This window comes from Monodelphis domestica, chromosome 7 (genome assembly GCF_027887165.1).
Source record: "Monodelphis domestica isolate mMonDom1 chromosome 7, mMonDom1.pri, whole genome shotgun sequence".
In the NCBI taxonomy this organism is placed as follows: domain Eukaryota; kingdom Metazoa; phylum Chordata; class Mammalia; order Didelphimorphia; family Didelphidae; genus Monodelphis; species Monodelphis domestica.
The window spans coordinates 63,914,494-63,928,725 of NC_077233.1; the positions used below are offsets into that span (position 1 = coordinate 63,914,494).

Below are 14,232 nucleotides of genomic sequence, written 5' to 3' on the forward strand. Positions count from 1 at the left end.
GAATCGCTTTAAAAATTGAGTAATGCACCATAAGAAATGGTGAATGGTTACTTTTTTTTGTAAACCAATTTATTTTTAAATCTTATTTTATTATTATTTTTATATATTATTATATATAAATATATCATTATATATAATAGATAAGTTTATATTATATATGTAATATATAATAATTATAGATAATATATAATTATAATATATTATATACATTATATATAATATATTATATTATATATGTGTATATTATATTACATATAATAAAAATTTCCATACACGTTTTCCTAAGTTATATGATTGAATTTATTTCTCTCCCTCCCTCCCTCCCTCTCTCCCTTCTCTTTTCCCTCCCAGTGCTGGTAGGCAATTCAGTCTGGGTTATACATATATTAGTATGCAAAGCACATTTCCATATTGTTCATTTTATAAAATCTTATAAAATCAAACTCCCCAAATGTAAACCCAAATAAACAAGTAAAAAATCATATTCTTTCATCTACATTCTGACTTTCTTGAGCAGGCTAATTTTTAAAATATGTGGGAAGACCTACATGGAATTATGAAGAGTGAAACAAGTAGAACCAAAAGAACTTTAGACACAGCAACAGAAATGTTTGAAGAATAACTTGCATCTGCCCACTTCCAGAGAAAGAACGGATAAACAGAAATAAGCAGGACATCGTTTTATGTATACAATTTTCTTTCTTTTTTTTTTTGTCAAATGATGCCTTCTCTAGTGCAGAAAGAGGACAGATGGAGATATCTGGGAATTTAAATATAACCAACAATTAATTAAGTTTAAAATACTTTTAAAAAGCATCAGAAGTTCACATTTCTGTAGCATTTTCAGGCTTTTGTGCTTTCCTTAGAGCAACCCTGTAAGGTTGTTATTTTTCTCATTTTATTTTATTTTATTTAACTCTTTAGTAATTATTATCCTCCATTTAAAGGTGAGGAAATTGGGGCTTAAGAATAAGATGTTTACTTTGGGGACTTGGCCAATGGGGGGAATTTCTTTTGCTTGACTACATATATTTGTTACAAGGTTTTTTGTTTTTGATGGAGGGAGAGGAGAGGAAGAGAAAATAGATTTTTGTTCATTGAAATAAAGAAAATGGAATTAAAAGAAAAAGAAATTGAGGCTCAGATTGATGATTTTGGGACCCTAGATTAAAACCTGAAAGAGACTTCAGGTGTTGTCCAGGTCAGTAGTTCTCAAACTTTTTGTTCCCTTATATTCTTAAAAATGGCCCCGGTTCCCAAAGAGCTTCTGTTTACATGGGTTATATCTATCGATACTTACAGTATTCAAAATAAAAACATTTTAATATGATGATGAAAATAGTTCTGACCTTATGGATGCTCTGAAATGGTCTTGGGAATCTTCCAGTGATCTCCAGATCATATTCTGACTACATTTGACCTATTCCAACCCCCTCATTTTATAGACGAGGAAACGGAAGTCTGGCTAAGTGTTTACCTACAAATAACAAGGGGCAGAACTAGGATTTGAATCCAGGTCTCCAGACTCTAAACCCAACTATCCCCCCCCCGCCCCCCCCCCCCCCCCCCGCCATCATGCCTGGAGAGGAATCAAGATGAGAAGAGTATTACTTTAGACCAGAAAGGAACCTTAGAGATTGTCCAGCCTTGTCCCTTACTCCCCACCCAATTTTATAGATGGAGAAATTGTGGCACAGAGTGACTTGCTCAGGCTAAAAAGTTCAAGTTGTGGAGAGGAGATACAGATCTCCGGATTCTCAAGTCTAGCGCACTTTCAATTAGGTAAAATAGGACTTCAAAGCACTTTCTGGATGATACCTTTTTAGCATATTGTAAGTAGAGAGGGTGTGTGTGTATATCATTATCCCCATTTCACAAATAAGAAAACTGAGGCTTCCACAAGCTAAGTGGCCAAGGCCACATGACTAGCAAGTGTCAGGGCAAAGACTAGCAGCCAGGTCCCTGAAGTTGTCCAGAATATTGTCCTAACCACCTTTCAGATCGGAATTGAATCATATTCTGATCTCTTTTGAGTCTTCTCTTTTTGGACTTGCTCATCCTGGACTCAAACAATAATTCGTCTCTTCCCCCATCCCTTACCAACCTTCCTGCCCTTTTTATAATTTATGAGAGAACATTGTGTTTTCCAAACCACTGCTGCCAGCACTCCAACAACTACCACGCTATTAGCTTTGGGAGGCTCCCCCCATCACACACACACGCTCTCCTCCTTCTTCATGGACAGTGTATAGATACACTGAGGACAAGGGAAATAGGGATCCTGCCCCTCACCCAAAGACCACCCCTCAGCAGCTGGGTCTCCTTGAGTTTTGTTGCCTGGATGATAAATATCACATTAGAGAAGAAGAGACCCTCAGTGCCCAGATGCCCTGCTCTAAGACTGTCATCAGGAAGGCTCATTCATATCCCTCAGACACTTACTAGCTGTGGGACCCTGGGGGAGTCACTTAACCCTTACCTGCCTCAGTTTCCTCATCTGTAAAATGAGTTGGAGAAGGAAATGGTCAACTACTGCAGTATGTCTGCCAAGAAGACCCCAAATGGGGTCATGGGGAGTCAGACACAACTGAAATGACTGAAGAACAACAAACCCAGCTGCCAAATTAATATTCCTAAAGCACTGATCAGTCCTCTGACATGGTTGCTCCCTTATTTTTAGGATGATGCAAACTCCTTAAACTGGCATTTTGAGCTTGTCCTGGCTTCCAATTCAGATCTGATTCACATGATTTCCCTTCATGCATTCTGTGATGTGGTCAGCATCCTACCAGCTGTTCTCTGAAGCTCACATGCCATCCCCTGTCTATTTGTCCTTGCCCAGGCTTCCCCTCATGCCTGGAATGTGCTTGTTTCTCATCTCTAGCTCCCTTCAAGGTTAGCCTCCTCTAGAAAGCCCTCTCTGTCTCCACCTTCATTAAGGATCACTCCTTCCTCATTACTCGAGGAGCCAGTAAAAGGGAAGCTTCTTGAGAGCAAGGACTCTCAATAAATATACAAATTTGTGTCCCCACAGCCTCCCACAATGCCTTGCTTTACAGATGTTTATTGAATTGAATCCTGCCTATTTTCTGCAGTTATAAGAGAAAGACCAGCCACCAGATCATGAAAGAGAGAAAATGTCACTACTAATTAAATTCATCTTTCTTTGAACTGAAACCCTCACATGCAATCATATGACCACCATCTGTCCCCATGCACAATTAAAAAATTACATTTAAATTTTTTCTTGCTAAAACATGAATCAATAATTTTTGTTGATAAAACACTTTTAGCTTTTATACATCATCATTTCCAATTTATCTCTGTCCAGAGAGCTATCCTTATAACAGAGTAAAAAAAAAAATCAGTTAAATTAACAAAACTAACCAAATCTGATAGTAGATACAGCACACCCATAAGCCTCCACATCTTCAAAAAAAGGGAGGGAGGCCAGCACCAAATTTCACTGGATTGTGTTTAAAGGGACAGAAACTATTTTCATTTGAAAATTGACTGGACTATCATTTTTGACTGGGTTACTTGAAACCTTGGGTCCTGAATTTGGCAAAAACAAATAAATGAATCTCTGCCTATCTATCTGTCTTTTTTCTATCAACCTATTTGCCTATTTTTTGACTGTTTTTCTCTCTATATATCCATCTTTCCTATCTACATCTTTATATTTTTCTTTTTTTCTATCTATATCTTTCTGTCTGTTTTCTGTTTTTTTTTCTATTTATTTTTATCTTTCTGTCTGCTTTTCTATGTTTTTATCTATCTTTCTGTCTTTTTTTCCATTTTTTAAAATCAAACCCTTATCTTCCATCTTATTGGTTCCAAGGCAGAAGAGTGGTAAGGGCTAGGCAATGGGGGTTAAGTGACTTGCCCAGGGTTACATAGCTGGGAATTGTCTGAGGCCAGATTTGAACCTAGGACCTCTCATCTCTAGGTCTGGCTCCCAATTCACTGAACTACCCAGCTGCCCCTTTTCCCTTTTTTTCTATTTTTTTTTCTATCTACCTCTTTCTGTTTTTCTATCTTTTTCTGTCTATCTAGATCTTTCTGACTGTTTTCTATTTTTCTATTTGTTTTTTATCTTTCTGCCAATTTTCATCCTTCCTTCCTTTCCTCCTCTTTTCTCTTTCTCTCTTCCTTTCTCCCTCCCTTCCTTCCTTTCTCCCTTCCTTCCTTCCTCCCTCCCTCCCTCTCTCTCTCCCTTCCTTTCTTCCTCCCTCCCTCCCTCCCTCTCTCTCCCTTCCTTTCTTCCTCCCTCCCTCCCTTCCTCCCTCCCTTCCTCCCTCCCTCCCTCCCTCCCTCCCTTCCTCCCTCCCTCCCTCCCTCCCTTCCTTCCTTCCTTCCTTCCTTCCTTCCTTCCTTCCTTCCTTCCTTCCTTCCTTCCTTCCTTCCTTCCTTCCTTCCTTCCTTCCTTCCTTCCTTCCTTCCTTCCTTCCTTCCTTCCTTCCTTCCTTCCTTCCTTCCTTCCTTCCTTCCTTCCTTCCTTCCTTCCTTCCTCCCTCTCTCTCTCTCTCTCTCTCTCTCTCTCTCTCTCTCTCTCTCTCTCTCATCTATCTATCTATCTGTCTGTCTGTCTACTTTTTCAAAAGTTCTCAGGCAGCTGGCAGGCAGGGAAGGGGGAAATGAGGACCAGTTCTTGCTTCATGTGGTTAGTGAGTGGGCTGCCTGCCTCGTAAGCTAAAAGGACAAAGATGAAATGCTTCCTCATGTGAAAGCTGGGCCAAGCTGCCTTGGGCATCTCACCTCCTGGTCACTGAGGTCAAGCACCTTCATGTCTTGACCCATGTTTCCCAGCTGCTCTGTCAGGGTAACAATCTGCTCCCCCAGTTCCCCCAGGGCACTGGTGTGTTCATCACTGCCAAAGTGGCCGAAGTAGGACATGAGCTTCTTGGCTGTTTTGTCATCACATCTGCATTAAAGGAGAAAGCAAAACAGTAATGGGAACCTTCCAGTGGGTTCTGCCCTGGCTCCCTGGTTTGGGTACCTGTCTTTGTTTTGAGGGGGTTAACAGAGATTTCTATTGAGGTCACTGTCTCCCATCTCTTTCCCTATTTCCACCCACTCCACCTAAACCCCACCTGTGTAAAAGGCAGTGTGGGTTGATGGACTGAATGGTAAATCCCTTTTGATTCTATATCTATGATCCCATGAATCCTCCTTTCCCTTACCCAGAAATCACTCCCTTGGGACAAAGAATAGAAAGAAAAGAAAAGGAAAACACAACATAGCATCTTTTTTAAATCCTTACCTTCCATCTTAGAATCAATACTGTGTATTGGTTCCAAGGCAGAAGAGTGGTCAGGGCTAGGCAATGGGAGTTAAGTGACTTGCCTAGGGTCAAACAGCTGGGAAGTGTCTGAAGCCAGATTTGAACCCAGGAGCTCTTGTCTCTAGGCCTGGTTCTCAATCTGCTGAGCCACCCAGTTGCCCCCCACAACATAGCATTTTAACAAACTTAACTAAACCATCTATTAGGTCTGGTAGTATATGCAATACTCCATACCCATGGTCCTCCGCCTTTGCAAAGAAAGAATGGCAATCCTAAGCTTTATGAAATAGTTTCATGAGATTCTGTGATCCAAAGACTCCATCACTGTGTTGTAGAAGGTAGAGCAACAGATAGGAGTCAGGAAGACCTTGCCACTGATGCTTATTAACTGTGTGACCTTGGGTACCTCACTTCATCCCTCTGACCCTTGGTTTTCTCTTCTGTAAAGTGGGGACAATAATATTGGCTGCTTCTAGGGTCTTTCTGAGCTGAGGGTCCGTTCTCTGGTAGTAAGTCTCTCTGACCTTAGCTAGGCTGGTCCTTGGATGCCCAACACCAGACTCCAGACCACAACTGGATCTGTTTCTAAATCTTTCTATTTGATAGTTTTCACACAATACCTTCATGAGCATGGAGATAACTCATAGAGAGGTAGATAGAGGGCTAACCTTGGAATAAATTGAGATCTGAATTTGAATCTTGCCTCCTATGGTAAGTGAAACAATAGACTTGTGGCCACTGAGGGGAAGCTAGTGGGCTATCCTTCAGTGTAGTGTAGTGTAGTGTAGATACCCAGTAGATAGTGTAGACACCCAGTAGATAGTGTAGTGAAGACACTCAGTAGATGCCCAGAGATATGAGCATAGATCAGAAAAATGCTTGTAGAAGTCTTTGAGATCCTTCAGAAGAACTACTATTTGAACTGAGTCTGAAGCATTCGGATTGGTGTGCTGGCAGGTCTTTTGACTCCATCTGATAGCTTAGCCCCCATCATAAGAGGGCATGAGATAGCCCCTGTGTACCTGGCTCCTGCTTGAGCCTCAGAAATGGGCACAGTCCATTCCTGCTTAGAGAAGCCAGTATGCCAGGGCACGTGGTTCCCCGATCCCTACCCCTACCAGCCAGGGCAAGAAAAGGTACAAGCCCCGTTTAACTGGCTTGGTCTCTAAGAGTGGTTATAGTACAATTGAGAAGCAGGCAGCACTGGGAGTTGGCTGTTGGTTGTTTCCTTCTCTGATTCTGCCTCCAGCTTTCCAACACCAAGAAGCTCAGAATTCCCATGCTGTCCTCTGGCTTCTCCATAACCCCAGTGGAGTCTCAGCCAGGACCGTCTCTCCCCCTCCAACTGCCTCCCAAACTCCCATCCTTTGGAGCAGATTAGAAAAGGAAATCAATAAGAAATAAAGTCTTATCCGACGCTAAAAATGTGGCTGCTCTGGACTCGGTTCTTGTGTTTTTTCCCATTTCATTCATTCAGTCTACTCTGTGCAAAGAGCACTGAACAAGGTATTCTCGGGGGAGATACCAAGTTTAGGGAAGATGCTGTCCTTGCCCTAACTACTCTTTGTTTCTAAACGCCAAGATGGTGTTTGGAAGGGAAAGTATTCGTCTTGTCCTGGGGCGATGCATCTTCCAAGACTCCCTGAGAGGAAAGGGAGTCCATTTCTGATCCTGGGCTCCTCATATCATCAGGACCACTCATTTCTGTAAAGAACTAAGGCCCCTTCCCACTCAACTCAGTGATGGATAGTTATTTAAGTACCTATTGTGTCCAAGACATTAGGACTCATGGGATTATGGATTTAAAGATGAAGAGTTGGAAGAACCTCAGCGGCCACTGAGGTCAGCCTTTCTCATTTTACAGATAAGGACATTGAGGCTCAGGTAGGTTAGATGATTTGGCATGAGCAGTAAGTAACAGAACTGGGATTTGAACCTCCATTCTCTGACCCTAGAACGAGAGTTCTTTCTACCCCACTGTGGATTTGGACACAATAATAGAACCTGCCCCTGTCCACAAGGACAGAGCTCATATTCTATGGGGTCAGGGGCAGAGATGCTATTCTCTGATTCCTCAGTTCCAAATGAGACGTACCCATTCCCACAGCTAGAAATGCGGGCCAGTAGCTTCTTCACTTCTGCCACCTGGGTCTGCTGCTCCCCGGTCCACTTTTCCTCCTCTTCATCTGAGGCTGCCTGACCCTCCACAGAGCGGAACAGCTGCTCATCTCCTGCAGGGAGAAAGAAGCCCAGGCTGGAGTTTATTACAAAGCCAGGTCACCGCAGTCCTTCCCAGGGTAGGAAAGACGAGCGGTGACACTGCTCTATTTGCTGGCTAGAAGGAATCGTATATTATTATGGGGCAGAAACAGCAAGACAAAGGGCGAGTAATCTGCAGAAATGAGATCTGTCGAGCTCTGGAACACGGCCGAGAGTTGTCTTCTCAGTAGCTAGAAGATTATTGGCAATAAGAGGCAGGTGACTTCCGCCTCTCCAGTGAAGTGGTCTATATGCTATCATCCAAGTCATGTGATCAGTAAAGGAGCTGGGCTTGTTGGTCATGTATCAGTAAGGTGGGATAGCAGATGGACAGTCTGGGTGCTGCCCTGGTGCACCCATGGGGCATCCCTGGAATGTTTATTGCCCAAGAGAAGAGGATCTCCAAAGCATGGGGAAGGTCCTCTATCCAAAATTTATGGGAGGACAAGAGCAAGAATAGAATAGGTCAGGGCTGTGATTTGTACTACTGAAGGGCATACCTATGTTGGGGCAATCAGAGATTCATTAAAGTCTTTTTTTTTTTTTGGCAGGAAATTTTACTCTTTGCCATTGTATCAATTTTTAAAAAACCTTTACTTCCCTCTTAGAATCAATACTGTATATTGGTTCCAAGGCAGAGGAGTGGTAAGGGCCAGGCAACTGGGTTAAGTGACTTGTCCAGTGTCACACAGCTAGGAAGTGTCTGAAGTTAGATTTGAACCCAGGACTTGCTGATTCCAGGCCTGACACTCTATCCACTGAGCTATCCAGCTGCCCCTCATTGAGTCTAGAAGAACTAATAGTAGAAGTTATCACTAAGGGCATTTCAGACTCTGGGACCACCTCCTGGACAAAGACTAATTTCATTCTTGGGCACATAAATCCCCGGGATATCCCTCATAAGATATGACTTTATTTTCTGGCTCCCTCAGTATTTTCTTGTGATTGGATTTTGGGGGGATTACCATGGACATTTGGCCCAAATTCTCTGGCCGAATGTGGTAGGCAGTGATAGAAAGACTATGAGCTTTTTTGGATGGGAGGGTGGCACTGCTGTGGGCATGGTACTGAGGTCACTCCAAAGGGGACAGAGGTGTACTGAGTCAACATGTACCCTTGATGGTTGCCCTTCTGTGACCAGCTGTAGTAATTCACTTCCTATTGAATGTGCCTGAGTGGGTAGGAGATCTCCCAGGGAGGTCCAATGGAGACCTCCCAAGAAAGGCGAACAAAGATGACTTACTAGCAAAGGTTGGCAGCCTTACCAATCCCCTTTCAATCTTGCTAATTGAAGCTTCTAGGGTGATTTGCATAGACCACGCATAAGATAGGAGCCAAACAGGATTTCCTTCCACTAAGTGAAATACTAGACTGACCTCAGTTAAAAAGATAGACAAAGTGGGGCAGCTAGGTGGTTCAGTGGATCGAGAGCCAGGCTTCGAGATGGGAGGTCTTGTGTTCAAATCTGCCTTTAGACACTGCCTCTATTACCTAGCCCTCACCACTCTTCCGCCTTAGAACCAATACACAACCCAATGGTTTCTCTGACTGGTTGGCTCTGACTTTGGATTAGCAATTGTAAATCTGGGAAGATCCAACAGGTGGCAACAGTGGAGACCCAGCAGAGGGTCCCCTCTACAGAAACAGTGGCAGATGGCGAGACAGTAGGAAAAAAAGACAATGAGAGACCCCAGCAGTTTGTGGCAACAAAGAAAAGAGCTTGGAGCCTAATGATCTATATCCCCTGACCAAGAGATGCCATTGGAGGCTCTTTAGGGGAGGAAGAGAAGAGAGGGGATCCAATAAGGACGGAGCCCTAGGATCCTGACTTGTCCCAGCTATATTCATGAGCTCTCCATGTATGTTCTATAGGCAGATGCTCTCCTCTCACTATGGAGAGAGCAGTCTGTGGGAGAGTGGAACCATGTGTTTAAGGCAACAATAATTCTAATATTCCCAAGAATGACAAAAATACCCAACAATAATAATACTAATATTCACTTATAATGATACAACCCATCACATTTCCCCCCCTAAACTCTTACCTTCTGTCTTAGAATCAATACTGTGTATTGGTTCCAAGGCAGAAGAGTGATAAAGGGCTAGGCAATGGGGGTTAAATGACTTGCCCAGGGTCACCCAGCTAGGAAGTGTCTGAGGCCAGATTTGAACCCCAAATCTCCCATCTCTAAATCTGGCTCTCAATCCACTGAGTTACCTTGTTGTCTCTGACCCTTCACATTTTACAAAGAGCTTTTTGTATTTTACATAGGAGGAAACTAAAGAGTCTGGTTATTTTGCCTAAGATTAGGAAGCTTGTGTCAGAGCAGAGATTCAAACTCAGGCTGACTCCAAGTTCAAGCATTCTTTCCACTATAGGTAGGAGGGAGAGGAGAGTAAGAGAGAGAAGGGGAGATCAGAAGCTGGAGATGTGGAAAAAAGTACTCCTTGGCAGGTCAGTGGAACTCATCAGGGTGGCTTGTCCCTAACCAAGAGCAGGGTACAGAGAAATTAGAAGAAAAACGAAGACTTTCTTTTTGGAGAAATCTGAGAAGGGAACAGATTGAACTTGGACAGATGTATGTTGAAGGAAAGCAAGCATCGAATTAGAAATCAGAAAGATCTGTGTTCTACTCAGTCGACCTCAGACACTTACTACTAGCTGTGTGACACTTTGCCACTTTGCCTCAGTTTCCTCATCTGCAAAATAAAGAGGCAGCCTCAGTGGACTCTAAGGTTCCTTCCAATTTCAGACTTAGTACCCCGAATCCTACAATCAGTAAAATGTATTCCTCATACTGAACTTTGTTTCTACTCTGTTTCCATATTATAGAATCATACATCTCAAGAGTTGAAATGGACTCTGAGGTCATCAAGAGTGATCTTTCACATCCCCTGGTATCTTGGATAGCTCCAGCCAACTCAGAAGAGCCAATTTTGTTAAATATACCAGCTGATCACTTATATCTTGGGAAATTGGCAAATACAACTCAGGGCTTGATTTACTGTTTTGTTGATTGTCTAGACTTATGAAACTAATGGAGAAAATGCTAATAATGCAGATTAAGCTAAAAGTTCATCCTAAGTACATTCTCCTCTCTTCATCAGAGCTGGTTGTCAGACATTTACCAGGTGGCAGGTAGGTGGTTCAATGGAGTGAGAGCCAGGCCTGGAGAGGGGAGATCCTGGGTTCAAATCTAATCTCAGACACTTTCCAGCTGTGTGATCTTGGGCAAGTCACTTAATTCCAATCTCATAGCCCTTACCACTCTTCTGCCTCATAACAAAACAGTATTGATCCTAAGACAGAAGTTAAGGATTTATAAAACGAAACATTTACCATCATATCATTATTCCTGAGGCTGTAGTTACAGGGAGGCAAGCCTGTTGATGGTGGCTGTGAAGACTCTCATCAGTATACATCTTTGCGAGATGGTTGGCCAAGCTTGGGAGTGCCATCTATTGCCACGGTCCAGAGCAGAGTCAGCCACATAAAACCGAACCCATCACCCTGTCCTCCTTAGCCTCATTCTCCAAGTCACTGATCTCAAAGCCACAACTCCCACAAATCTAACCTTCGTCTGCATCTCTGCAGCTTATACTGTCTCCTGAAGCTCCTGCCCCCTCAGGGGGAGAGATTCCATCTGGTTGCTCAGGAGAGGAAGTTCTTTCAGTTTCTGACTCTCCATCTTCTTGGGGCATTGCCTGATCATTCAGTGGGGCAGGTAGCTTCCTGATCTCTGACCTGTGAAGTAAAGATAGAGTGAGAGAAAAAAATCAATTTTGCCAGACTCAAATAGGGGGAGCTCAGATTTCACATCATACCTGAAGGGAAATGCAAATTGTAGAAGAAGGGGAACAAAATTGATGTTCTACCATCCGCCCTTTCCCAACTCCCTCATGGGATGCCATTCATTGGGCTCTGGATGGCCTCACAGTTGGGGGTTCCTTCGGTCAGTTATTGCTATTTCTCATGCCAGGGACTGTGCAATCTGGAGGCATTGTCTAGCTCCCAAACACTCTTATTTTCATGAATATGTGAACATGCAATCAAGCCAGAGGTTTTATTCAACACATTATGACTGCCTGAGTTTCTTTGGGGATTAACTGATTTGTAAGTACAAAATGAGGAGGCTGCACTGATTCGAACTGTGAATTTCCTTCGAGCTCTTAATAACATTCTGTAGTCTTTCTTCTCTTTTTATGTTTTAAAGTCTTTTCCAGCTCTAACATTCATAATGATAAGCTTTTATGTCCATCCGTCTCTTTATATTCCCCTTGCTAACACAAGTTCAGAATCTCATGGTCTATTGCCTGGATTATTAAAATTGTCTTTTTAAAAAGAAATTTGCTTTTCTTTTGTTTTATATCATCTACATTCCCCATTGTGTTACCTCTATTCCCTGCTTCCCTGAAGATCATTCTTATATTTAAAAAATTTATTAAAACTTTTTTTAATTTAAAAAAATTAAAAAAATTATAAAACTAAAATATTTTTTTGGGGGGGGAACTGGGTGGCTCAGTGGATTGAGTCAGCCCTAGAGATGGGAGGTCCTGGGTTCAAATCTGGCCCCAGACACTTCCTAGCTGTGTGACCCTGGGCAAGTCCCTTAACCCCCATTGCCTAGCCCTTACCACTCTTATGCCTTAGAACCAATACCCAGTATTGATTCTAAGATGGAAGGTAATGGTTTAAAAAATATATGTTTTTTTTAAAGTCTGATGATATAGTCCATTGTCCCATACTCAAGATGGAAAGAACAACAAAGAATCAAGGGGAGATGTCTTCTATTTCTCCTTTGAGGAGAAGTTTGGCCATCATAATTTTGTAGCTTTCATTTGGAATTGTTTTATCATTGTGGTTGTTCTTTCAACTTATACTGTTGTGGTCATTATGTATCTTATTTTTCTGCTTTTACTTACTTCGTTCTGTACGAGTTCATCTAAATCTTTCCATACTTTTCTGAGGTGACAAGGTCATTTTTTATAACATTAAAATATTCCATTACATTCATGTATCATAATTTGTTTGTTCATCTCCCCAATTGATGGTCATTTATTTTCTTAAGGATTCCTTGCTACTGCAAAAAAAAAATGTTCCTCTAGATATTTTGGTGTGATATGGGGTTTTTCTTTTTTGACCTTCTGGACGTATACACCTACTCGTAGAATCTCTAGGTCAAAGGGCTGGGCATGTTAGTCACTTTCTTTGGATCTTTTAAAATTGCTTTCCAGAATGGTTAGACCATTTTACACGCTTACAACAAACCCCTCTAACGTTGACTCTTCCCATCTTTTCTCATCTTTGCCAAATTGTTGTGTATGAGGTGAAATCACAAGGTTTCTTGATTTTGTATTTCATTTATATTATTAGTGATTTGGAGCATCCTCTCATGTGGGTGTTAACTGTTTGCAATACAAATTGCGATTTGAGAACAGTTTGTTCATATCTTTTATTTGTTTAACTAGTACAGTGGAAAGAATATTGTTGGAGGACCTGAGTACAAATCAAGTCTTTGATGTTTCATGTAACTGTCTTGGGCCTCATTTGTAAAATGAGGAGGTTGAGCTGGATGGCTTCTGAGTTTATTGGGATCTTACTGGGGAATGGCTGAATACATTATGAAAATAACGGAATAATATTGTGTTATTAGAAGTAAAGAAGGGGATGATTTCAGAGAAACCTGTGAAGACTCATATGAACTGATACAGAGTAAAGTGAGAACCAGGAGAACATTTTATTTCAAACAATAAAGAAAACAACTTTGGAAAACTTAAGAACTCTGATCAACCAGCCACGATGACAAAGGATCCAGCCCAGGATGGATGAAATATTGTTTCCAACTCTAGTTAGATAGGTGATAGAGTCAGTGCAGATTGAGACATGTATATTTTGGACATGGCTGATGTGACAATTTCTTTTGTTTGATTTTATGTACCCATAACAGGAGTTCTCTTTTACTTTTGTGGTGGGGAATGGTAGATGCAAGAAGAAGATAAAATTGATTTTTTAAAAGTAGAACAAACAAACCCAAAAGACTAGTTTCTGCCAAATTGTGCTCTACCTGACTCCCGAATTCTTGTCATATAGGAAGTTCTTTCTTAAGTAATTTAGGCTTTGAGCTTTATCAAACACTGGGTTATTGATAGCAATTTTTTCTGATCCTCCCTTGTCTAATCTGCTCTATTGATCAACTTTTCTGTTTTTAAACCAGTACCAAATAGTTTTGATGATGATATTACCATGTAATATAGAGAACTCTGTAATAAAGGCAATTAGATTAGACACTTAGTGGATAGAACACTAGATTTGGAATCAGAACGATCTGTCTTCATGAGTTAAAATCCAGCCTCAGGCACTCACTAGCTGTGTGACCTTGGACAAGTCATCTAACTTTGCCTTAGCTCCTCATCTGTAAAAATGAGCTGAAGAAGGAAATGACAAACTCATACAGCATCTTTGCCATGAAAACTCTCAATGAGGGATTTTTGTGAAGAGTAGGACATAACTGAAATGACTGAACAACAACTCTATAATATAATTTGAAGTCTCAAAAGTACTATTACCATTAGTCTTTCATAACTACCTTTTTCATGACTTAACTTCATAATCTAGATCTTTTGGGCCTCTGAGTGACTCTTGCTATTGACTTTAAAACCTGTCTTCAAATGTTCTTCTCCATCACCAA

At 41.5% G+C, this 14,232-nt stretch overlaps 1 protein-coding gene across 3 annotated transcripts in view; it reads right to left on the reverse strand.

Moving 5' to 3' along the window:
- The window catches only part of EFCC1 (EF-hand and coiled-coil domain containing 1), a 99,277-nt gene that overhangs the window by 12,396 nt on the left and 72,649 nt on the right, over positions 1 to 14,232 (reverse strand). For all 3 annotated transcript variants that reach the window (XM_056804778.1, XM_007500332.3, XM_016424538.2), the window contains exons 3-5: positions 11,119 to 11,288; positions 7,380 to 7,515; positions 4,759 to 4,924 (exon numbers count right to left, since the gene is read on the reverse strand). In XM_056804778.1, the coding sequence (XP_056660756.1) occupies positions 4,759 to 4,924; positions 7,380 to 7,515; positions 11,119 to 11,288 (472 nt within the window). The remainder of the gene's footprint in view (positions 1 to 4,758; positions 4,925 to 7,379; positions 7,516 to 11,118; positions 11,289 to 14,232) is intronic.